The sequence below is a fragment of the Panthera uncia genome, chromosome B4 (assembly GCF_023721935.1).
Source record: "Panthera uncia isolate 11264 chromosome B4, Puncia_PCG_1.0, whole genome shotgun sequence".
Lineage (NCBI taxonomy): Eukaryota > Metazoa > Chordata > Mammalia > Carnivora > Felidae > Panthera > Panthera uncia.
The window spans coordinates 77,289,090-77,313,511 of record NC_064809.1 but is presented as its reverse complement, the minus strand read 5'-3'; the positions used below and the strand labels follow the sequence as shown (position 1 = coordinate 77,313,511).

Sequence of the window (24,422 nt, the reverse complement as noted above, 5' to 3'; positions counted from 1 at the left end):
CCCCAAGGTCGAGTCGCGTGCTCCACCAACTGAGCCGGCCAGGCGCCCCTATCTCAATTTTTAGGATGCCTGGTTTTGATATTTTTAGGTCCAATCTCTCTGTGCCTCACTTTCTTCTTGGTGACAGAACAGTACCCACCTCATGGGGTTGTTGTAAAGATTATACAAGCACCTTACTGTGTAATACGTGCTCAGGAAAGGTCACGGTTTTCTAATTGTTCTCACTCCGCCCTCCACGCCTAACCCAGGGGACCTGAGGTTTCGGACCTCTCCCTCTCCCTCCCAAGGTTTCCCCTGACTTTACTCCTCTCAGAGGCTTTTCCCTCAGCTTTCTAGCCAGCTGCCCCAGACAGTCCGCATTTTCCTCTGGATGATCCACAGTCCTGGGAGAGTTTAATTAGATACTTCCCTGAACGTGGCTTATTTTGGGCTTTCCGAGCGCTGAGAGGGGGAGTGGGAAACTGTCGTGGAGTCTGGAACTGGGAAAAACAGCAGTCTCGCATAAAACAAACTAACAAACACGCACACACAAAACCCGCTCCGACCGTTAACTAGGGGTTGGCCCCGCGACACGCCCGCGCCGCTCTCCCTCCCGCCGCCAGGAGGCGCGCTAGGAAGTTCTGGAAGTCGGCCCCGGACTGCGCACGCGTTCGTGTTCTGCCTTACTCTTCCCCTCACTTCCGCTGAATTTTGCAACGCTGTTTGTCCCAGACGGCGACCCGTACGGATCCGAATCTAGCCCGGGAACTAAGAGTTAGAGGAGCGGGATCCGCGAGTTTACCGATTCCGGACGGCCTCGCGACCGGCAAGATGTGCTCCCTGGGATTGTTCCCTCCGCCGCCGCCTAGGGGTCAAGTCACCCTCTACGAGCACAATAACGAGTTGGTGACAGGCAATAGCTATGAGAGTCCGCCTCCTGACTTCCGGGGCCAGGTGGCTGGGGCGAGGAGGGAGGGGACCTACAGACATGGGGGCGGGGCACGGGGAACCGGAGGCAGCGTAGCGGGGACTGGGTAGCTGTCCTCAGTCCGACGAACTGGAAACCGCCTGGCCCAGGTTTGAGAATAGAAGGGCTGGAATGTATTTTAGGGCTGGGATTGGAGAGTGAGGGATGTCGAGGAGCTGTGGGGGCAGGCCTAGAGAGGATGGAGAGAATGAGGGAGAACTTAGGGGATGTGAGGGTGCAGGAGAACTACCGAAAAGTTCGGTAGTTCTCTACGCTGCGGAAGCACAACCTGGAGCGTTTTTTTACCCACAGCGTTCCTAGGGAGGAAAAGGGAGAGAAACTGACACCTACTGAGCATTTGCTACGTACGAAAGAGGCTCTGAGTCAGATGTGCTTCACAGATATTATAAGATTTAATAATCACAGCAATGCTATGAAATACTCTAGTTTTCCAGATAAGGGAGCTAAGCTCAGTTTCCTTTTCCCACCAGGGTTACATGTATGGGAATGGGAAACAGGTGTTTGGAGCCTCTTACTCTTAGCCCAGACATGGTTTGGAGATTGACCGGGAGTTCAGCAAAGATCAGGGGGAGACTGACTCATTATTACACCACTTATTTCTGGCCTATAGTGGATCAATCTTCCTGTTCTGAACCTGACTAAGGATCCCCTGAAGACCCCTGGGAGGCTGGACCATGGCACAAGAACTGCCTTCATCCACCACCGGGAGCAGGTGTGGAAGAGATGCATCAACATATGGTGAGAGGTGGCAAAGGGTCTCCTGGGCGGTGGTCTGCAGATCCTGAAGAAGATGGGGTCACTGTCCCTCTGCCTTGGGCTGACAAGCTCTTTCTAGGTTAGGGCTGGATATCATCCATCATAACAAATTAGCTGCCCTTACTGAGAAACCTAAGTCAACAGTAGTTCATTTCATCTCCAGTGACTTGCCTTGCTTTCTGATTTGATTAAGTGAGTCTGCTCCCTGCCCCCTCTTCACATCATTACCACTTTCTGAGCTTTTGTCTGAAGCTTAGGTGTAGGTATTATGTTGCAGTGAATAAATAATCTCCTATTTAGGTCATTCATTTGGTGCATCTCCCTGTCTGGATTCAGTTCCTGGCTGTATCACTTTTTAGGTGTGTGATGTTGGGCAAGTTACTTAATCACTTGGTCCCTCTCTTTCCTCATCTGTAAAGTGGAACCTATCTTACAAGGTTGTAGTGACAATGAAATGAATTAATGGATGTAAAGCATTTAGAGAACAGTGCCTGGCCCACACACATTAATCCCTTCAAGGGTTAGTTATTATCACTGTCATGTGTAGGATAAATTCCTACAAATCCAATAGGTGGGTTCAAAGGGAGTGTTCCTTTGTACTCTCATGAGCAGCTGCTGCTTCTCCCCGCCTTTTTCTGTGCCCCCTCTTCCTGATGTCCCTTAAATATTGGTGTCCTGGGCTGGACCTAAAATTGATACTTCATACCGGGTGTTGCCTTGTCTGCCAAACCCCCTCGGTTGGCTCTAACACAGGCTTCAGACACTCAGCATGTTCAAAGCCGATCTCTTCATTTCCTTTTCAAAACCTGCTTCTACCTTGTGTTTCTCGTCTCAGGGAATGACCTTACTGCTCATTCAGGAGCAAGTGGGTCGAATGTAGGCTCTGGGGCAGACAGACAGGTTGAATCCTGATGCTACTGCTTCCTACCTAGGTCACTGTGACCATATTAATTTTTCAGGCTTCTGTTCTCTCATCTAAAAATGCAGATGTTAACAGTACCGATTTTGTAGGGTTGTGATGGTGGCTGAATTAGATAATGCGTGTGAAGCATCTAGCCCAGCCCCCGGCATACTGTAAGCAGTATTAGCTGCTATAAGTATTACATAGGTGTTTCCTTTGCTATTACTCTTACTAATGTCTATAAGCCTTCACATTCTGTTCATTTTACTTCTTCAGCCTCTCAAATCTGTCTGCTTTTCTCCAACCTTATTGGTTCAGAGCACTTTGGCCTTTTTTCCAGATTTGTGAAATAGCCTCTTACCCCATCTCCTTCTCTCCGTTTTTGTCCCCTTCTAATTTGTAGCCAGACTGATCTACCTATCTTTCTTTCTTTCTTTCTTTCTTTCTTTCTTTCTTTCTTTTATGTTTATTTTTGAGAGAGAGAAAGAGAGAGAAAGACAGAGAATGAGTGGGGGAGGGGCAGAGGGAGAGAGGGAGACACAGAATCTGAAGCAGGCTCTGGCTCCGAGCTGTCAGCACAGAGCCCGACACGGGGCTCCAACCCATAAGCTGTGAGATCATGACCTGAGCCAGCGTCGGATGCTCAACCGACTGAACCACTCAGGTGCCCCAGATTGATCTTTCTAAAATGCCAATGTGATCACTTGATTCCTCTGTTTAAAATCCTTCCATCGTGGGGAGCCTGGCTGGCTCGGTTGGTAGAGCATGACTCTTGATCTCAAGGTTGTGAGTTCGAGCCTATGTTGTGTGTGGAGATTACTTTAAAAAAAAAAAAATCTTTTCTTGGTTTTCCATTCGCTGGCTTAGGGCAAGTCTTGATCCCTCGATCTGCTTACAAGGCCCTGAAAGACCTCTGAGCCTTAGTTGTCTTGTTGGTAAAATGAGCAGACTGCCATTTAGATGAATGTGATAATTAAATGAAAGGATTATATATAAAGTGCCTAGCACATACTTGGCACTCATTAAAATGTGAGTGCATGTTTTGTTGTTTTTTTAAAGATTTTATTAAAAAAATTTTTTTAGGGGCGCCTGGGTGGCTCATCTGGTTGAGTGTCCAACTTCGGCTCAGGTCATGATCTCATGTCTCGTGAGTTCAAGCCCCACGTCGGGCTCTGTGCTGACAGTTCAGAGCCTGGAGTCTGCTTTGGATTCTGTGTCCCTCTCTCGCTGTCTCCCTTCCTTGCTTATGCGCTCGCTCTCTCTCTCTCTTTCTCTCTCTCTCAAGAAGAATAAATAAAACATTAAAAAAATTAAAAAAAATTTTTTTAAATGTTTATTTTTGACAGAGAGAAAGGGAGAGAGTGCAAATGCACAAGCGGGGGAGGGGCAGAGAGAGAGGGAGACAGGTTCCAAAGCTGCCCCCACACGGACAGCAGAGAGCCTGATGTGAGGCTTGAAGCCATGAACTACCAGGTCATGACCTGAGCTGAAGTCAGATGCTTAACCAACTGAGCCACCCAGGCCCCCTTAAGATTTCATTTTTAAGTAATTTCTACACACGATGCGGGTTCCGAACTCATAGCCGAGAGATCAGGAGTCACACACTCCACTCACTGAGCCAGCCAGGTGCCCTGAATGCTCTTATTTATTTATTTATTTATTTATTTATTTAATTTTTTTTTTTTTTTAACGTTTATTTATTTTTGAGACAGAGAGAGACAGAGCATGAACGGGGGAGGGTCAGAGAGAGGGAGACACAGAATCCGAAACAGGCTCCAGTCTGTCAGCACAGAGCCCGACGCGGGGCTCGAACTCACGGACCGCGAGATCGTGACCTGAGCCGAAGTCGGCCGCTCAACCGACTGAGCCACCCAGGCACCCCTGAATGCTCTTATTTTTAATGCATGTTTATTGAATGAATATAACTTGTGGAGGGAGACTGAAGGCATCAGAATAATCTGACTCACAGCTTTCTCTCACCAGGCGTGATATGGGCCTTTTTGGGGTGCTGAATGAAATTGCGAACTCGGAGGAAGAGGGTAAGTGTTTTCCCCTCCAGCCTTCTCTAGTTTATGGTTGGCATCTCCCCTCCATATTTTTCTTAACTTCTCCCAGCCCATTTCCCTTTAGCCCTGTTTTTCCTGCCGCATTGCTGTGCCCGTGCCATCTTTTCTCCCCTCTGCCTACCTCACATCCCCCAGAGTGGGTACCCCAAGCATTTGCTGGGCGGAAGGACCTGGGGGATGCTCGTCCTTGCTCATCCTTCATCTTAGGGTACGCATTGAGAGCCCTGTGAATGGTTTAACCAGAGCTGCTTCCTCAACCTCACAGTGTTTGAGTGGGTGAAGACGGCGTCCAGCTGGGCCCTGGCACTCTGTCGATGGGCCTCCTCCCTCCACGGGTCCCTGTTCCCCCACCTGTCCGTAAGTTTGGCTCCCCCCCCAACCCCACCCACTCCAGCCATTGCTCCCTCACTCCTGCCCCCTTCCATTTCCCATCCCTTAAGGTCAGGGTGGGGTGGGAGTCTGCAGAGGGTGGGAGCAGTGCAGCTCCCATTGAGGGGATAAAATCCCTGTGTCCCAGCACCCCCTCTATCCTCTTTGTTCTTACAGCTCAAGAGTGAAGATCTGATTGCCGAATTTGCCCAAGTCACAAACTGGTGAGTGTACGAGCTCCAGGGCTTTTGCGGGAAGGAAGTCCTGAACCTTGGAACTTCTCTGAGGGAGAGGGTAGTCAAAGCAGAGACCCCTCCCACTGCTTTCCTGACTGTTACCCACATTCTCCTTCCTCCTACTTCCCGACAAAAGAAATGAAAAGGGAAAAACAATACTGCCCTCCCGGGAAAAGGAATCTGAGCCTCTGGGCTGGGGGACGGGAAGGTGCAGGTTCCCCTTCCTCATGCTCACTCCTGCGCCAGGTCCAGCTGCTGCCTGCGGGTCTTTGCGTGGCACCCCCACACCAACAAGTTTGCGGTGGCCCTGCTAGATGACTCAGTCCGCGTGTATAATGCCAGCAGGTATGTGGCAGGCCCCGACTCTGCAGTCTCCATGTCCATGAGTCATCTCCCTATCCCCGCTAGCCTTGGTTCCAGGGGTCCTGTAGTTCCTGGGCCTGGTCCACAGGACCCCTTCCAGAATCGTGTCAGGGAGGCTCTACACTAGACACATCCTATTTCCGGGTCTAATCTTTATCCTAGCCTTCTGTCTCACAAAACCCCTGGGCTCCGTGTGATCAGCTTTCTTCTCTTGGCTTTCCCTCCTCAACTGAACTCCGGTCCCCTGAGCTATAGTGCCCCTGCTCTGACTCAGCTCCTTAATCTTCCCCACAGCACTATAGTCCCCTCCCTGAAGCACCGGCTGCAGCGAAATGTGGCGGCTCTGGCCTGGAAGCCCCTCAGTGCCTCTGTCTTGGCTGTGGCCTGCCAGACCTGCATTCTCATCTGGACCCTGGACCCCACCTCTTTGTCTACCCGGTGAGTCCCAGCAGCCTCTGTCTTACCTTGGCCTGAGGGTTGAGGCCAGGCCAGTGGTGGTGGGTTTTGAGGTCTGGAAGAAGTTCTTTGTCTTCACAGTGCTTTGCAGGGCTGTGGGAGAAGCAGACCTAAGGTCAGTGTCAAGGTGCTGAGAATGCCATAATCTAGAGAAAGGGACGGAACTAGGAACTTCAGGAATTGTGGGGAGTGTGTATCCATGGATCGTGGAGTGGAAAGACTTGTCTTTTTCAGAGGACTGTCTGATGTAGGGTTTAAAGGAAGTGGGGGAGGGAATTAATGTAGACAGAAGTTGAAATCAAGGAAATTTGAAGAAGAATACCCACGAGAACTAAGTAAATATAAAACCAGAAACTGATTCTTTGAATTATGAATAAAGAAAGAAAACTTTTTGGCCAGCCTTATCAGGGTAAAAGAAAACATCAAAGTATAGTATCTTCAAAGTGGGAAAGAAGAGATAACAGCAGACATGGAAGAAAATAAAAGAACTATTAGAGAATATCATATACAAGTTTAGACCAACCAATGAAAATCTAAAGGAAATATTTGATTCTCTAGCAAAATTTAACCAAAGTGGATTGTGTAAGAAATTAAAACAGATGAGCTCTACCACTAAAAAAAAAAATGCCAGGCTACGGGGCTCCTGGGTGGCTCAGTCCGTTGAGTGTCTGACTTTGGCTTAGGTCATGATCTCATGGTTAGTGGGTTTGAGCACCGTGTTGGGCTCTGTGCTGACAGCCTAGAGCCTGGAGCCTGCTTCAGATCTGTGTCTCCCTCTCTCTGCCCCTTCCCTCACTCATGCTCTCTCTCTCTCTCTCTCTCTCTCTCTCTCTCTCTCAAAAATAAATCAACATTAAAAAAAAATGCCAGGCAATTTTGCCAATGAGATGGCATTATGAGAGTTCTATGATAATTTGGATGTTGTTTGTTTATTTTTAAAGTAGGCTCCATGCCCAACATAGGGCTTGAACTTTGAGATTGGGGCATGACCGTGAGATTGAGTCTCATGCTCTACTGACCGAGCCAGCCAGGCACCTTTCCATATTTTTTGAATTAGATCAGATCATCGAAAAATTTGGAAAGCCTCCTGATTTTTTCCCCTTTTAATAAACTTTATTTTGGTATAATTTTAGATGTTTAGAAAAGTTGCAGATAGTACAGAGTCATGGTACACCTGTCACCCAGTTTCCCCCATTGTTAACATCTTATGTTACCATGTTACCTTTGTCAAAACTAAGAAACTGATGTTTGTACATGACTAGCTAAGCTCTGACTTTCTTCAGATTTTACCAGTTTTTCCATTGATGTCCTCTTTCTGTCCCAGAATTCATCCTGATTTATTTTTATGAAGCTAAATCCTAAAACTTAAACCTGACAATAAGTAGTATAAGAAAGATATTTGAGCATAGATTCAAAAATCCTAAATAGGGCTGCCTGAGTGGCTCAGTCAGCTAAGTGTCTGACTTTGGCTCAGGTCATAATCTCACAGTTCGTGAGGTCGAGCCCCACTTTGCTGAAAGCTCAGAGCCTGGGGTCTGCTTCAGATTCTGTGTCTCCCTCTCTCTCTCTGCCCCTCCCCTGCTCACACTCTCTTTTTCTCAAAAATGAATAAACATTTAAGAAAAATATTAAAAGTTCTAAAGAAAATATTAGCAAATAGAGTCCAAAAGCATATTTATTTATGTATTTTTTAAGTTTATTAATTTATTTTGAGAGAGTGTGTGCACGTGAGTGGGAGAGGGGCAGGGTGGGGGTGGGGAGAGAGAGGCCCCAGCAGACTCCACCCTGCCAGGGCAGAGCCTGATGTGGGGCTTGAACTCACCAACTGCAAGATGATGACCTGAGCCAAGACCAAGAGTCAAGTGCTTAACCAACTGAGCCACCCAGGTGCCCCCAAAAGCATATTAAAAAAAATCTTAACCATGTAGAATTTTTCAGAAATTAAAGACTATTCATCGGTAGGAAATCTATTAATATGATTTATTGCACTAGCAAGTTAAAGGAGAAAAATATTTATGTCCATAAATGCTCTTCTTAAAAAGCAGACATTCCAGGTGAAAACAGAAAGTAAACTAGGAATACAAAGAGATGACCTAACATAAAAATTTACTTAGGAGGGAAAAAAAAAGTATTTACTTAGAATCAGTAGCTCTCGTGTTAGACAGTGAAGTAGGAAACATTAAACATATTTTCTCCAGTAATGTCAAGATAAAGACAGTTACCATTATCACTGTTATTTTTCTTTTCTTTTTTATTTTTTTAAAGATTTTATTTTTTGGAGGTGCCTGGGTGGCTCAGTTGGTTAAGTGTGTGACGCTTGATTTCGGCTCAGGTCATGATCTTGCAGTTCGTGGATTCAAGCCCTGTGTTGGGCTCTTCACTGACAGCATTGAACCTGCTTGGGATTCTCTCTCTCCCTCTCTCTCAAAATAAAGAAACATTAAAAAAACAACAACAAACATTAAAAAAGATTTAATTCTTTGAAGTAATCTCTGCACCCAAACTGGGACTCAAACTCACAACCTGAAGATCAAGAATCGCACATTCTACCGACTGAGCCAGGCAGGCGCCCCTCATTGTCACCATTGTTAATCAACATTATTTTTGGAGATTCTAGTGCATGCATTAAAACAAAAAAAATGTGACGTCTTGGAAACGAAGGGAAAATTATTATTCTTTGAAGGTAGGATTTCATACCTAGATAAAACAAGAGACTCAACTAAAAAAACTGTTTGATCTAATACACCTAAATGTAGTAAGGTGACTGGATCCAAGAAACCAAAAACTTAATAGTTTTCTTTTATACCTATAAAAATTATTGAGAAATTGAAGGAGAAAAAATACCTATTTACAGTACATACACTTACTGAATCGCTAAGAATAAATTATTAAATGTATTTAATCTACCAGAGATCTGAAGAAAGTTGTGGAAGAAACTTGAACTAGAGCTGACTAAATGGGGAGACATACTATACGCCCAGACAGGAAAGTGTAATCACAAAAATACCAAATTAAGTGGACTTGTAACCAGAATTCTTCTGGCTTTTGTTTTTCTGAACTGGGCAAAATGATATTCAGAGTTTTTATTAAAGAATAAATCTGGAAGAATTGCCCAGAAAAGTTTGCAAAGAAAGAATATTGAGGGGAGTTTAAAAAAAAAAAAAGAAAGAATATTGAGGGGAGACTTGCCCTACCCAGTATTAAAATATTTTATGAAGTTACAGTAATGGAAAGTTACCACTGTCTGGATAAACAAACCAGATCAGTATAACTGAATAACGGAACAGATCTAAGAATATATGAAAATTGAATATGTGATAAATTTGGCTTATTATTACAATAAAGAAGTTGTGTGTGTGTGTGTGTGTGTTTTAGTAGTTTAGTAGTGTTGGGATAACTGGCTATATCCTTTTGGGAAATCATAAAGGTAGTCTTTGCTTTATACTTTATCTACAAGTAAATTCCAAGCAGACTAAAAAACTAAACATAGAAATAAGGGACTAGAAGAAAATACAGAATATTTCTTATTCAGAATGATATTATTAAAATTAAAATGTTTGATAATATCCAGTACTAGCAAGACCAGGAAAGTGGATACTTTTTTTTTCTCGTGAGAAGACTATATTGTACAAACTTTTCACGAAATAATTTGTTGGTGTATTTATATTTACTTAGTTAATTTTTGAGAGAGAGACAGAGTGAGCAGGGGAGGGGAGAGAGAATCCCAGGCAGGCTCCACACTCTCAGCAAGGAGCCTGATTTCACACACTGTGAGATCATGACCTGAGCTGAAACCAAGAGTTGGACACTTAACTGACTAAGCCACCCAGGCGCCCCTATTTTTTAAAAAGTGCCAGCCTTTTTTACCCCCATATTCTGAACTCGTAGTAACGTGAGTATATAAGGATATCGATACAGAGAATTTTTTTTCCGCATTGTTTGTAATAAAACATTCCGGGGGTGCCTGGGTGGCTCAGTTGATTAAACGTCCGACTTCGGCTCTGGTCATGATCTCACGGTTCGTGAGATTGAGCCCTGTGTCAGGCTCTGTGCTGACGGCATGGAGCTTGGGATTCTCTCTCTCCCTCTCTCCGCCCCTCCCCTGGTCACGTGTGTGCTCTCTTTCTCTCAAAATAAATAAAGAAACTTAAAAAAAACCCTACATTGTAAACAATTGTGAAATCTCCATTGGTGGAGGCATGAGTGAATGAATTACAGTTTATCTGTTCAGGGGAACGGAGACAGTGGAGCCACTGAAAAGAATGAGATGGATCTCTGTGCACGGACCTGAAAAGATAACTGACTTAATGTAAAGTTCAAGAATAAGTTGTGTTCTATGATCTAGGATCTCACTGGCACTAGAGGTAGTTACAGTTTGGTGGAAAAGGAAGAGGATGGCATTGATTCAGGTCACAGCCTGCACCCGCCAGGCCAAGTATGTGGTTCTGGATGTACAGAGCTGACGAAGTCACAGCCTCGTGGTGGAGGATGACCTCACATGCAGCACCTTTGTGACAAGCAGAAAACAATGCGGGAGCACAGACAGGAAGACTAATTCTGACAAGGAAAGACAGAAAGACAGGGTTTGCAGCACGGGATGAGTTCTGGGGAGCAGCAGCAGATATTTCTGGAAGAGAACTTGCAACCCTGAGGTAGAGTCATAGATGATCCCAGGCCCCAGGCCGGGCGATGTGGCGGGGAGAGGGCTCTGGTCTGGGGCAGAGCGCGGCCTCTCCCCTGCTCAGCACCATCCAGCTTTGCTGGTCAGTTCTTGCCTCCTGGAGGCCCATGATACAAGCTTCCTCCCTTTCATGCACTTTCATCCATGGACCTCATGGTGGCGACTCTGCCCTTTCTTCCTTCCTTCCTTCCTTCCTTCCTTCCTTCCTTCCTTCCTTTACTTCCTTCCCTTCCTTCCCTTCCTTCCCTTCCTTCCTTAACTTCCCTGACCCTTATTCATGTCTCCTAACTTGGATTTGAGGGGCCATTGGGTTTGGAAGTTTTAGTGGAAGGCAAGGAAGTAGAGTCGGGGGCGTTCCTTTTGTCGCCTTCTGACTTGATACCGTTTCCCCTCGGCAGACCCTCTTCTGGCTGTGCACAAGTGCTCTCTCACCCTGGGCACACACCTGTCACCAGCTTGGCCTGGGCACCCAGTGGGGGACGACTGCTCTCAGCTTCACCTGTGGATGCTGCTATCCTGGTGAGTGGTCCCCACCCCTCCTTTGGCCATTTGAGCCCCCTCAGACGTGAGGCAAGAGCATTCTTCTCTGGTGGTGGACAATATCCTGGGGGCTCCACTGACATTGTGGAGCCTGCTTGGGATTCTCTCTCCTTTTCTCTCTGCACCCTCCCCTGCTTGCTCTCTGTCTCAAAATAAATAAAGTTCTGCTTGCTATCCCTGTACGTATAAACCTATTCTCCTGTTTTAACAGCCCCTCTCTTGCTTCCTCCCCTTTCTGTGTCTTTCTACCTAGAAGAAGGGCAGCCCCCGTAACAGGTTGGGGATGCTGGAGTTTCCTCTCACTCCTGTTCCTTCTGCCTAGGTATGGGATGTTTCAACGGAGACCTGTGTTCCCCTTCCCTGGTTTCGTGGCGGTGGGGTTACCAATCTGCTCTGGTCTCCGGATGGCAGCAAAGTTCTGGCTACCACTCCTTCAGCTGTCTTTCGGTGAGTGGGAGGAGAGCAGGGGAAGGGGTAAGGACAGGAATGACCCAGAGAAAGGCACTTGGCTCCTGGAACTTCCAGCAGGAAGTTCTGTGACCATTCTCTGACCTGGCCCTGAGACCGGCAGAGGGAGGGAAGTACAAGTTTTGGAACCTAGAGGTCCTAAGCTGTGACCTGACTCTTTCCGGTGCAGAGTCTGGGAGGCCCAGATGTGGACGTGCGAGAGGTGGCCTACTCTGTCAGGGCGGTGTCAGGTAAGAGGCGACTGTGATTCAGACAGCCAGGGAGCAGGTGGGCCCCAGATTGTCCCAGCTTGTCTCCCTGTGTCCCCCTACAGACCAGTGTTCCTCTACCTTTTGTTCCTTGACCCCAGACTGGCTGCTGGAGCCCAGATGGAAACCGACTGCTGTTCACTGTATTGGGGGAACCACTCATTTACTCCTTGTCATTCCCAGAACGTTGCGGTGAGTCGGGGGAAATGGCTCCGGATGCAGAATATCTGGGGCAGTCAGAGGAAGGCAAGAACCCCCTGGAATATGCTACTCTGAAGGATAAAGGGAAGTAAAACTTGGGAGACTTGAGAGGTGTTGATGCTTACAATAGGTGGGAGGCAGGAGACCAGTGAGAGGCCCTTTCCTGTACTTCAGAGCCTCTGCCCTTCTTGCAGGGGAGGGAAAAGGGCGCGTTGGAGGTGCAAAGTCAGCCACCATTGTGGCGGATCTGTCTGAGACAACAGTACAGACACCAGATGGAGAGGAAAGGTGAGCTGATTGGTGAGGGAGGGGCAGTCAAAAGGTGGAGGGGCCATGCTGAGCCCTCCCAACCTACTGTTCTGACCCATAGACTTGGGGGAGAGGCTCACTCCATGGTCTGGGACCCCAGTGGGGAACGTCTGGCTGTGCTTATGAAAGGTAAGAGTTGGGGAGGAAGGACTTTGTTCAGCTACAGCCATCTTCCATTAATGGAGGGTGTCCATGTCCTGGCTGCAGGTCTCCGCCCTGCCCCGGGATTCTGCCTATAGGGGGCCTTCCTGTCACATCCATTTCTTACAGGAAATCCACGCGTCCAGGATGGTAAACCAGTCATCCTCCTTTTTCGCACTCGAAACAGCCCTGTGTTTGAGCTGCTTCCTTGGTAAGTGCCAGGTAGGCCCATCAGGTCTGGACTCCCACCAGCTTTCCCACACCGAACCCACATCCTACTCCACTGCCCGGCTCCAGATGCCTGCTCACCTTCTCCCCCTAGTGGCGTTATCCAGGGGGAGCCCGGGGCCCAGGCACAGCTCATCGCTTTCCATCCTTCCTTCAACAAAGGGGCTCTGCTCAGTGTGGTGAGTAGGCCAGGCTACTGGGCTCTTCGGGAGCGGGGCGGAAGAACCCAGGGCTTTGGCTGCTGTGTGGCCTTCTTTGGGCCTAGGCTCTGATAGACTTTTTTTGTCCCTCTCTGCAGTGCTGGTCCACAGGCCGAATTGCCCACATCCCTCTGTACTTTGTCAATGCCCAGTTCCCACGTTTCAGCCCAGTGTTTGGCCGAACCCAGGAGCCCCCAGCTGGGGGCGGAGGCTCTATTCATGATCTGCCCCTCTTTACTGAGACATCCCCAATCTCTGCTCCATGGGACCCTCTCCCTGGGCCACCGCCTGCCCAGCCCCACTCCCCTCACTCCCACTTCTAATAATAATAATAATAATAATAATAATAAATTCCCTTCTTTGTTTTCCACTCAGTTATGAGACTTTTTTCCAGAGAGTTGCGCTGGGGTTTAGTGAAGAAAAGAAGGTGTGGACTTTGGGTTAAGATGGCTGTGTCACTTTTCATGAATTGGGTCAGATTATTTAACTTCAAGAACTGGGTGGTTTTCAAATGCTTTGGAAAGCAAAGCTGAGAAAGTACCTACCATGGACTTTGGCATATAATAAACATTCCACTTTTCCCAAATTTCAGCAGGTTCCCAAAAGGGTGCAGGGCAATAATGGAGCAAGGACTTGATCAATATGAGACAGATGGCATTTTATTAGGGTAGGGGACTTGTGGGACGCATCGGCACTGGGCGCTGGGCCAGGGTGGCACGGGCCATGCTCAAGGCACCCTCTCGGGTGTGGTGCCCACCAATGAAGCCGCTGGTGTGGACAAAGATGCAGCCAGGAATCCCACTGACCTGGTCCAGGGCCTCATCCCGAAGTCCCCGCCATGGCTCTGGCAGGGGCAGCCTACAAGTGAGCAGAAAGAGGAAGTTGGTGGGAGCAAATGGAGGCCTTGAGGAAGAGAGAGAGGGAGCACAGAAGAGGCCAAGGTTAGTGGCTCCCTCTGATAAAGGGCTGAAACAGACCTGAAGGTCTGCAGGGCGGTCCTCTAAGGGTCTTACCGGCTCTGGAATGAGTGGGGCTCCTTGGGCACACACTGTACCCGCCACTGTCCAGCCTGGTCAGTGTAGATAACAAAGGCGATGGTCACCGGAGGGGACAGCCCAGATTCCAGGTGGTAGAGGTGCTCCTTCCAGGGGCATCCACCTTTGGCCAGTTCTACTATCTCCCCACTTGGGTCCACCTGAAAGGAAAGCATGGTTGGAAGGTTCAGGATGAAAGCGGGAGCCCCTGCCGACCGGCAGCCTACCAGTAGTCACCAATTCGTGAACCACAGTGCCTCCTCCCAGGCCTGTACCTGGAATCGCTGGGCCAGGGCCTCTTCCACCAAGGCCCGGGCTGGCAGCCAGCTGTGCTGGTAGAAGCCCACTCTCTGCAGAAACTCCTCTCGAACTAGATCCATTGCACGCTTGAAACCGGCCTGGGAATCGTGGGAATCAGAACCATGGTGCCGGCCCCAACTTTTGACTTTGCTAAGACTGGAAGAGGCAACCACTCTCATTTCCTCCCCCGAAGCACTTACGTGCCTCACAGTCCCTTCCCCTGGGGCTCTCCTTACCTCGGTGTCTTGGTTGGGCTGGTTCCAGGTAGGATTAAGCCGAGCAACCCGGGCGCTCAGTGTGGTGGTCAGCACATATCTAGGCTCTCCCTCCTCCCACTGGGAGATCCCATTGTCCACTGCATCCACCTCCTCCACGAAGTTCTCGTACATCTAAGGCAGCAGCAGGAGAAATGCTCTTGAGGGTACCTACCACTCACATACAGTTGTCTAGGTTTCAAAGTATGCACACACACACTCTTTCATTGAATCTTCACGACAGTCCCGTGAAGCCTCTCGGCATTCATTGGACGAGGAAAGGGGGAACTGGGGAGTTCAGCGGCTTAAGGTCAAGCTAACAGTGCTGGGGCCGGAATTCTGATCACCTGACTTCCAATCCAGCACTCCCTCCACTACTGTGTGGAGCCTGAGTCAAGGCCAGTGTGTGTGGGGTGGGGGCTGCTGACTTCAGAACAAGTTCCATGAGGGGCTCTGTGGAAGTGGATGGATCTCTGGCTGAGAGTGGGTGAGTCTCCAGGGAGGCCGAATGGGCTCTTCAGTGACCTGGTGAATGAGGTACAGAGGGGTCTGGCCAAATACGAGTCAGGTAGAGAGACGGCTGGAGGAGACACAAGCTGGGATGTGGTCCCAGGGAAGCCCAGAATATGCCATGTGCTGTACCTCTTGAGCCTGCAGAAATGGCAGGGCAGGGCCTCGAGAGCCTGGGGGGTAGAAATGATATGCGATATTAATGTTTAAAGCAAAACTGCCCGACACACAGGCCTACAATATCACTATGTCTGCGGTTTGCAGAAAAGTGCTGTTCTTGGGGAGAGCCGATAAACTCCTCTGTGCCCAGCACCTCTTGGTCTGGACCCCAACATGATGCTCAGTTAAAACTTGGTACAACCTCCTTTAATTGCTTAGAAACCCCTCAGCAAAAGGGAAAACGGACTCCAGCAGTCTAAAAACCTTAGTATTCCAAAAACTCCAGTTCAACCATTTATATTTCTTCACTTCTTTGGATCATACTCCTCCTGTGTCACAGGGGCAGATGACAGGCAAGCGGAGACAGAAATGAACTCAACGGCCTCTGCAACGACCAGAGCTGACTAAATCTGAAGTTTGACTTATGTTTTTAAATGTACTTATTTTGAGAGAGAGAGTGTGCACATGCACGAGTAGGGGACGGGCAGAGAGGAAGAGAATCCCAGGCAGGCTCCAAGCTCAGCACAGAACTCGACTCGGCGTTCAATCTCATGAACCATTGAGATCATGACCTGAGCCAAAATCAAGAGTCTGCCGCCCACCCGACTGAGCCACCCAGGCACTCCTGAAGTTTGACTTGTGAGCTTCATAGGAGTGGGGTCAAGTAGGTGTCCTCAGAATCCCTGTTTGATGTGACACGTGTGCCAGGGTGAGTGGCCCCATCCCCTCCCCACGGCAGGAACGTGTTGAGCCGCTTGCAGGGGGTGCTGATGGAACCTGCAGATGTTTTCGTAATCAAACCCTTCCCAGCTGAGCTTCCCAATCCGTGCATCCGAGATCTGCCCCCGACCCCCCTTCAGGGCAGCCAGAACCTCTAAGCCTTAATGCTTCCAAACGTAAGCAGCCACCTCTATTACCAAGTTGTTAACGCATGTCAGGTCAAGAAAAGGACCAGGAAATGCTGCTTTACGGTTTTCAAAGCCCTTCTCCAAACACCACCTCATCCACTTCTCACAACCGCCCCAGGACAGAGATGAGAGAGACTGACCATCTCCTTGTGAGAAGATGAGCTTGAGGGAGAGGGTGCTCGGCTAGCTCTGGGCCAGGAATCCTGACCTGAGGCCCAGTCCTGCGTGAGGCCCACTCCCAGCTGGTGGAGATGCATATACGGGTCATCTCTGTCCTCGGGTCCCCACCTTGTCATAGATGGTGCCCACCATGCTGTCCTCTTCGTTAGTGCCCAGCAACTGGGCCAGCAGCTTGTGCCCGAAGTGCAGATAGATGAGTCCCGCACTGCTCAGCTTGGTCTGCCACGGCTTCCCAGGAGACAGGGAGCTCATGGTCTCTGTGAAAGATCTGAGGAGCACAGGGAGGTGGGGCTGAGGCAGAGCTGCCCCAGGAAACCCACAGTGTGCGTGTGCATGTGCACACACGAGTGGGTGAGGACGCTGGAGAATAGTCAGGAGTTGGGAGGAGGAAGCCCAGCTGTGAAGGCTTCAGCTTTTCCTTGGGGTTCAACATGGACGTCAGCTTGGAGTCCCCATTCATACACGCATTCAACAATGGTTTATTGAATGCTTACTACATGCCAGGCTTTGTGTTTTAGATGTTAGGGATTACAAAAAAAAAAAAAAAAAAAGACCTAAGACAATGTCCCTGCCTTCAAGTTCATCTATTAAAGGTAGACAAGCGGGGCGCCTGGGTGGCTCAGTCAGTTAAGTGGCCGACTTCGGCTCAGGTCATGATCTCGCAGACCGTGAGTTCGAAGCCCGCGTCGGGCTCTGTGCTGACAGCTCAGAGCCTGGAGCCTGTTTCAGATTCTGTGTCTCCCTCTTTCTGACCCTCCCTCGTTCATGCTCTGTCCCTCTCTGTCTCAAAAATAAATAAACGTTAAAAAAAATTAAAAAAAAAAAAAAAGGTAGACAAGCACACAAACGACCAAGTGAATGCTCTAGCTAGGTTATAAACAAAGATAAGGAGGGAAGGGGGAGGGAGTGCGTTCAGGCCAAAAGATGAATCAGTAGGTGTCGCCAGCCAAAGAGTGAAGAAGAAAAGGCGTTCCAGGCAGATGGAACAACATGTACGATGGCTAAGAGATCTTTTCATGGACTGCAAGAAAGGCAAGCTTGGATGCGAGAAGTGGCAAAAAATAAAGCTGGAAGGGTCAGCAGGGGCCAAATCATGGGAGGCCCTGTCCGCTGTATTTTGGAGCTTGGACTTGATGTATACGTAGTGGGGAGCCACTGAGAGACTTTAGTGGATAAGTGCCTGTTAGAGCACTGTGCTGGCTGGCATACAAAAAATAAATAAATAAATAAATAAAAAATGCAAGATTACCTGCAGCGGTGTAGGTGAGTGAGGAAGGCAGAAATTTGAATTCTCAGTGGCACAGAGAATAGGGAAAAGGTACGGCAGTTCTCAGGGAAACAGAAACCAACCACAGCTGTAATTTCTAACTACCAGTCTATCATAATCCCCTAGGGAGCTCATTTTTTGTTTTAGTGTTATTATTAGTACAAAAATATTTATAAAATGTCCATAAGGTATAAAGACTAACATAGTAACTCCCTCAGATAAAAGTTCAAAAAGAAGCAAAACTAAATTGTTGATGGAAAACAGACATGTGCTGAACCACACGGCAGATAAAGGGCATGATGGACACAAAATTAAGGATACTGCTTACTTCTGGGGACACGGGGGGATGGGACAGGGAAGAAGTACTTGGCACAGATGCAAAGGTAATGGTAATGTTCTAGTTCTTAGGTTGGGAGATTGGTTCTTAGGTGTTCATTACAGGTTTTATATTCCGAAAACGTACATTCTTTTATGTATCAAATGCTGCATAATTTTTTAAAAAGTACATAAAATCATAAGAAAAAAGGAAATTAGTCAAAACTGTCAAATGTCCCAAAGAGGTCAACTGAAGTGAGACCTTCAGCCAGCAACCTGAGTTTGGTGGTGAGGTCACCGGTGCCCTTTCCATGAGTACTGCCAGTGGAGAGATTGGGAGAGGACCAGCTAAATGAATGAATGGAATGAACTGGAAGGGAGGTGGAGCCAGGGTCCGCTCTTCTTTTGAAGACAGGTTTGAAGGGAGGGGAGGAGATGAGGCTATAAATAGAGGGTTCCCACACCACATCATTTATGAATGTAATATGTACACTTGGGAAGGAAGCGAGGGAGAGAAATACTTAGAATTAAAATAAAACATCCTCATAATCTCTCGGAGATCACCACTTTCAACAGTGTGGTGTATATGAAGGAGGGTTTTGTTTTTCGGTTACTCCTTTGATTTCCAGGCGGGAGAGGGGAGGGGTGGGCAAAAAGCAGCAGAAGGGCTGGGGTTCTGGAGAATGGCGGTGTGAGCCCCCAGAGTTAAAAGTAATAACATCTAGAAAGGGGTGAAGAGAAGGGAATGAGTTTCCTGAACAGGACGGAGGGAGCTGAGGATGCCTGGGAGTGGGAATCTGAGGGTGTGCCCGCAGAGGCTCAATTTCCTTGGAAAAGTGGGAAAGCTTTTCCCGGGGGAGCTGGAGGAGGCAGGGCCTTGAGAGGGGAAAAGGGCTGGGACGGTCCTGCGGACGATGGGCTGGCCTCGGAAAAGAAAGACTACCCAGTGGAAGAGTATAAACGAAGCGGAAGACCACACACGTCTGAGCGGCCACCAACCACCGCCACCGCGTGGGCCCAGCTGTCTGAAGCGGCACGGACACGTGAAAGGACGACCCTGGGCTGGGGTGCTGACGGGGGCGAGGACGGCGCCAGTGGGAGGAAAGCCTGGCTGAGCGGAGGAAGGCAGCCGGTCGCGAGGGGCCAGAGGCCGGCCCGGGAGCCAAGGGAGGCCCGAAGCAGGATGGACGGGTGCAGAGAGGGCGGAGGGCTGGCGGGCTGCCGTCCCGCGGGACTCGGGGGTTGGCTTTCAAGGATGAGGCGGTCCCCTTCGCTGACGCGGGCCAGACCACCGCGACGGACGGCTGCCTCGGAGCGGAGGAGAGCCGAAGTCAAAGGAGTTCAAGAAATGGTATCTGGGAGCTCACCTCTGGTGATGGTCATATCGGTGTCTCTGCGGGTCGTACTCGCCACCCACGTCTACCACGATGTCACAGGCGGCCAGTTTTTCGGGGTCCCGGGTCCGCACGATCTCTGCGTCCTGCAGGGGACACAGGAGGTGAGGGGGCGGCCGGGGTCGCGAGGGAGGAGGGGCGCACGGGCGCGGCCCGCCCCGGAGGCACGTTCGGCCCACCGTACCCGGTACTCGGGCAGGAGGCGCAGCAAGGCGCACGCCAGGGCCTCATCGCAGTGGAAAGTGCCGTTGTGCGTCCCGATCCGGGGCGGTGCCATGCGGCTGCCGCGGGGTCGCTTGGACGGCGGGACGGACTCCAGGCTGAGCGTTCGGGGCCCGGCCCGGGAGGGTGGCGGCCGTAGCAGCAGCAGAGGAAGAAGACCACGCAGGGAGCGGTGGCCCATGCAGCCTCCCCCCGTGGGGAGGCTGGTCGCCGACCCGGAAGAGGAAGAGCCCGCTCAGTTCCATTTCCGCTGGACGGTTCCCATGGCAACCATCCGCAAAGACCAGGTCCGCTCGGCACTTCTCCCCAACTCCCCGAGAGGCTCAGGGTGGAGCCTCCGAGATAAGCACCGCCCCATCCCTACAGAGCAGGCTCTAGGGAGGGGCACAGCGTCTCGACCACCGCCCTCCGGTCTCACCACCAGTCCTTTGCTTAATGCAAGAAAAGACCAACATTCTGCCCAGCTGGCACATTTATTAGCATGAATAAGACCCTTCCCTTCCTTGACCCCAGGAAGCCACGCCCACAAAGTCCCAGGCTCCTTGAAGCAGGGTCCCTCTGTCCCATTTCTGATACAAGCTCTCAGGCCTTGGCAGTAGCCTGAGTTGCCCCCAGGGCTGTGAGCTGCTGAATCTTCTGGCTCATCATCTCCATGACAGCTGTGGAAAAAAAGAAGCGTTCAGACCCTGGTCTGGAGCTAGAGGGGAGAACCCAGAGTTCAGGAAGTGAGAAAAAAATTAAGGACAGGTGGACAATCAAGTACAGTTAATAAAACTTTTAACACAGTGATTCACTTGGGGACACACACAAATTTAGAGTCTACAATGTGTCTAAATATGATAACCACTGGGACATAAAAATGAACAAAATACAGTCCTAAATGATTGAAACATAACCAGAAAATTATACTGTGGACGAGAGTTTTGCCTTTAGAACAGTGCTTCTCAATTCTGTGTAACGGAATTACCTGGGGAGCTTTTAAACAAACACTGACCCCCAGAACTCCCCCACCCTCCAGTTGATTTAACTGGTTTGGATCAGACTTGGGCTTCCTTTTTAAACTTCCTGGGTGATTCTAATGTGTAACCAGGGTTGCAACGGCTAGTCCTTAGTTAGGGCTGTATTTCTTTCCTGTGTGTTCATTTACACATATCATTTCCCCCATTCCATCCCATTAGATAGGAACTCTTCAAGAACAAAGATATAATTTCCTTCTTCTAAAATTCTCAAGCACCCAACCCAGGAATCCACAAATAGTGAATCTTTAATGCACAGAATCTAGACAATAACACATCTAGACATCAAACAGAAAGACATGGCTTTAGTCTAGCAAAGGGGATGTCCCCAGTTCACACTGGAATCCACGTTCTTTATCATGGAGGTAGAAAGAGTGAAGAGATGCTCCAGGCCAACCTTACCCTGTTTCATGGCATGCTTCTCCTGCAGAGCTGGCTGGATTTTCTCCATTTGCTTGGTGAGGAAGTCTATCTTCCTCTTGAAAAAGTCCTTGGCATCCTCAGCTGTCTGCAAGGCCAGAGGTGAATGAAGGGCTAAGAAAAGACCCCATGCTGCACTCTAGCTCGTCCCCTAAACTTCCTTTCCCTGCTCAGAGAGGCATCCACGTGGTTACTTCCACTCACCTTTTCTACATAGTAGCCTGTTCCCACATCGATGAGGACATGTTCCACATCATGTAGCTTCCCCGGGACATACATCTGAGAAGTAAGGATTAAGGGAAAACTAGCCCAGCAGGAGTCATGATTCCCTGTCAGCTAACCTGCTTGGCCTTTTCTAAAAAGCTACAAGGCACAAGGACTGAAGGATCTGGAGGCCTTAGAACTATACCTATACACTCCAGATGGGGAGGGACAGAGAACTCGGTGCCTTATGGAGAAAGGACATATGCTGGAAACACTCTCTGGCCCTCCCATTCTCCAAGCAGTTCTTATAATTCTTCCCACTAGCCCCTCTAGAAGGACTACATACAGTGTTTTCCTACTGCTGTGGAGTAGTAAAAGTGAAAAGCCAGCCTCAGGGCACCTGGGTGGTTCAGTCAGTTAAAGGTCCAACTTCCACTCAGGTTTTGATCTCACAGTTCATGGGTTCGAGCCCCTGCGTCAGACTCTGTGCTGACAGCTCAAACCTGGAGCCTGCTTCGGATTCTGTTTCCTTCTCTCTCTCTGCCCCTCCCCTGCTCAGACTCTCTCTCTCTCTCAAAAATAAAAAAAATAAAACATTAAAAAAAAAATAGCCAGACCACTTTCCCTCAACAGCCCCAATCACAAAATCACTAGCTAATTCCCGACGGACTTAATGCTAAGTGGCCAATCCCTATGACACTACTTCTGTTGTTTTCTTTTCAGCCTGTCAGTTCTCAGCTTCCAGGTGCCCTACTGTCACAACTCACTCATTCAAGTAAAACAATCCAGATTTCTTAGTAACAACAGTTTGGAAATAACCACTGTTAAACCAAAATTGAGGATTCACACACAGAGCCGACCCCCTTGTTTCTATATCCTATCTTTCTATCGTTTATGTCTTCTAAGTTATTAGTAAAAGTGTAAACACACCTGTTTTGTCTTCATATTAGAGGATATTCTCAAACAGCAAAGGGAAATAATCACACTTCAATTCTATATATGCCTTTGTGCTCACAAAGCATTAGCTGGATATTGGCCCCAGGCTAGGAGAGGTATAAAGTGTGTACAATAAGAGTGTTCTCAGAATCATGGGGACACTCTGCAGTAATCAAAACTAATCCCACCTTTTTTTTTTTTTTTTTCCTCGAGAGAGACAGGTGAGAGAGAAAAAGAGACAGCAGGGTAGCAGTTTCTGTCGAAAGGATACAGAACTCGTCAGTGGGACGAGTAATTCTTTCCCTGTGAAAGCAATTAAGACAAACAAGCAGGGAAGGTTAAGACGTTAAAGGGAGTTCCAATACGGCACAGCACAGAGATAGTAAGAAAAGGACGGAAACAGGGACAACAGGAGCAGAGGAATATCCTGTACATTTCAATTCTAGGCAGGCAACATGCAAAGGGCTCACGTAGCGGCATACAATACGTAGTGGATTGCTTTCTCTTCTCAGGTAAGGACAACTGGATTAGAAGGCGGGGCGAGAGTAGCCGGCTCACCACATCCCCCATGTCGCCTTCACGCGCCTACCCCATACCCTCGTTGTTCTTGTTCAGCACGTTCAGACAGTCCTTGGCTTCCACATACTTGGTCTGTACCACCTTGAGCTGGGCAATGGACGTGGACAAGAACTCCACTTCCTAGGGAGGACGGTAGACAGGGTCAGTCTGGGAGCTGCAGAAAGAGGGGAAGCACTGACGGAGAGGGGGCTCGTCCTGGGATGGTGTGGGGGTTTCGCAGGGGAAGGCAAGCATCCCAAAGCGGGGAGGAACGGGGGCGAGGGAGTACGCGTGGGCAAAAGGGATGTGAGCCGGGAAAGGGGTGTCAGCCGCCCGTCCTCACCTGGTCCAGCTGGTTCTTGAGCATCTCTAGCTGTGGCAGGTTCAGCTCGGTGATGTTAACTGACTGCGCCATGTTGGGAAGGAGGACTAACGAAACGGAAGCCGCCTCGGCGAGCAACGCTCTAGCCGCCCTCTGCGCATCTCGATGGATGCGCCTGGAGGCCTCGCTGCGCCGAACATCTCTATGATCCTCCATCCCGGAAGAGAAGGAAGAGCTGGAGTCTTTAACTTGAATTGTAGAGCGTCTCGTGATTTTCACAAAACCTCGCCCGCCTGGCATAACAAAGTTGTAGCAAACAGGCTTCCTACCCTCAAGGAACTTATAAAAATCTTAAAAATATCCAGTTCATAACAATATTGCAAAGCAATATATGCTACTCCACGTGGGTCGTATAAACATAGTGAATGACAGGCAAGCAAGAAGCCTGGGAAGTTCGCGGGTCAATAGCATCGCAAACGCGGTGCTTTGGGATCACCAAGAGTCTGGTGATGGAGAGAATAAGGAGACACGTTATCAACCAATAAGTACAGTACAAGGTTTATTAATCAAAATGACGTTTTACCATGTGTTAGATGTGAGGGATACACAAGAGTGTAAGATAATGTGCTTCTGAGGAATTTAACAATCTAGTTGGTGAGAGAAAAAACATATGTAAATAGAATTCCAGAGAATCTACTGCTGACGTGTACGGTCCTGACAAGTGTAACAGGTGTATGTGGGGGAGAGAACAAGAGCCTCTAGCACCCACGTTGGAGCAGGGCACGGCAGCTCAGGCATTAAAGCTAGTGTTACTCCCAGGATACCTGAGCACAGGAAGACAAGACAGACATGATGGGACCTGGCCAAGACACTCTCAATGGGTCTATCTCTATCCTTCCTGAAGCCTTTGTATCCACTTAGAGCATTTTCAGGGGAGGTGGGAGGTGGGAGGAGAGAGAAAGAGGGAGGGGAGGGGGAAGGAGAGAGAGAGAGACAGAGAGACTGACTCACAAGCAGATTCCATGCTCAGTGTGGAGCCTGACTTGGGGCTCCACCCATGACCCTGGGATCATGACCTGAGCCAAAATCAAAGGTCAGATGCTCAACCAACTGAGCCACTCAGGCACCCCCAACTTAAGAGCATTTTGATACCCTTCAGCTTTGTCTGCTGAGGCCAAGCCAAGCCCACCTTTGTCCTGTGGTTTTTCCTTTCTTCCTAACACTCTCAGACTTGGGACTCCTGCAAGCTATTCTCACCTCTTTACAGTACCACATAGTGGGAGGGAGCAATAA

General features: G+C 49.0%; 3 protein-coding genes across 5 annotated transcripts; 1 reads left to right on the top strand and 2 right to left on the bottom strand.

Annotated features, from left to right (window-relative positions):
* Window positions 1-699: 699 nt before the first annotated feature.
* AAAS (aladin WD repeat nucleoporin) lies at window positions 700-13,500 on the top strand. 3 transcript variants are annotated; one of them, XM_049625579.1, is made up of 16 exons: window positions 702-933; window positions 1,578-1,705; window positions 4,608-4,663; window positions 4,956-5,047; window positions 5,237-5,283; window positions 5,542-5,640; window positions 5,953-6,096; window positions 11,194-11,314; window positions 11,658-11,782; window positions 11,973-12,033; window positions 12,153-12,243; window positions 12,447-12,540; window positions 12,623-12,690; window positions 12,832-12,913; window positions 13,025-13,109; window positions 13,229-13,500. In XM_049625579.1, the coding sequence occupies exons 1-16, from the start codon at window positions 811-813 to the stop codon at window positions 13,451-13,453; spliced, it is 1,641 nt and encodes a 546-aa protein (XP_049481536.1). In that variant the 5' UTR covers window positions 702-810; the 3' UTR covers window positions 13,454-13,500. The 3 variants fall into 3 exon arrangements, with proteins under 3 accessions (XP_049481538.1, XP_049481536.1, XP_049481537.1); XM_049625580.1 differs by lacking the exon at window positions 702-933 and adding an exon at window positions 959-1,056; XM_049625581.1 differs by lacking the exon at window positions 13,229-13,500 and having other exon boundaries at window positions 700-933; window positions 13,000-13,108.
* A 271-nt stretch (window positions 13,501-13,771) lies between these two features.
* On the bottom strand, window positions 13,772-19,905 carry MYG1 (MYG1 exonuclease). The gene is made up of 7 exons (XM_049625583.1): window positions 19,636-19,905; window positions 19,425-19,537; window positions 16,584-16,743; window positions 14,701-14,853; window positions 14,440-14,562; window positions 14,144-14,325; window positions 13,772-13,988 (listed from the first exon to the last, which is right to left on the bottom strand). The coding sequence occupies exons 1-7, from the start codon at window positions 19,852-19,854 to the stop codon at window positions 13,793-13,795; spliced, it is 1,146 nt and encodes a 381-aa protein (XP_049481540.1). The 5' UTR covers window positions 19,855-19,905; the 3' UTR covers window positions 13,772-13,792.
* A 222-nt stretch (window positions 19,906-20,127) lies between these two features.
* Window positions 20,128-23,256, bottom strand: PFDN5 (prefoldin subunit 5). Its single transcript, XM_049625584.1, has 6 exons — window positions 23,151-23,256; window positions 22,846-22,948; window positions 22,521-22,552; window positions 21,314-21,388; window positions 21,092-21,197; window positions 20,128-20,332 (listed from the first exon to the last, which is right to left on the bottom strand). Exons 1-6 carry the CDS (start codon window positions 23,220-23,222, stop codon window positions 20,256-20,258), a joined length of 465 nt encoding a protein of 154 aa, XP_049481541.1. The 5' UTR covers window positions 23,223-23,256; the 3' UTR covers window positions 20,128-20,255.
* Between the last annotated feature and the right edge of the window lie 1,166 nt (window positions 23,257-24,422).

What these genes read in the sequence shown, in the direction of transcription:
- AAAS (XM_049625579.1), top strand. Translation starts at nt 811, where the DNA reads ATGTGCTCCCTGGGATTGTTCCCTCCGCCGCCGCCTAGGGGTCAAGTC. An exon ending in ACACCAGATGGAGAGGAAAG is followed by an intron (nt 12,541 to 12,622) that starts GTGAGCTGATTG and finishes TCTGACCCATAG; the next exon opens with ACTTGGGGGAGAGGCTCACT. An exon ending in GTGTTTGAGCTGCTTCCTTG is followed by an intron (nt 12,914 to 13,024) that starts GTAAGTGCCAGG and finishes TTCTCCCCCTAG; the next exon opens with TGGCGTTATCCAGGGGGAGC.
- PFDN5 (XM_049625584.1), bottom strand. Translation starts at nt 23,222, where the DNA reads ATGGCGCAGTCAGTTAACATCACCGAGCTGAACCTGCCACAGCTAGAG. An exon ending in TCAAGAACCAGCTGGACCAG is followed by an intron (nt 22,949 to 23,150) that starts GTGAGGACGGGC and finishes CGTCCTCCCTAG; the next exon opens with GAAGTGGAGTTCTTGTCCAC. An exon ending in GAAGCATGCCATGAAACAGG is followed by an intron (nt 20,333 to 21,091) that starts GTAAGGTTGGCC and finishes TTTTTTCCACAG; the next exon opens with CTGTCATGGAGATGATGAGC.
- MYG1 (XM_049625583.1), bottom strand. Translation starts at nt 19,854, where the DNA reads ATGGGCCACCGCTCCCTGCGTGGTCTTCTTCCTCTGCTGCTGCTACGG. An exon ending in CGATATGACCATCACCAGAG is followed by an intron (nt 16,744 to 19,424) that starts GTGAGCTCCCAG and finishes TGTGCTCCTCAG; the next exon opens with ATCTTTCACAGAGACCATGA. An exon ending in CCCCACTCATTCCAGAGCCG is followed by an intron (nt 13,989 to 14,143) that starts GTAAGACCCTTA and finishes GCTCACTTGTAG; the next exon opens with GCTGCCCCTGCCAGAGCCAT.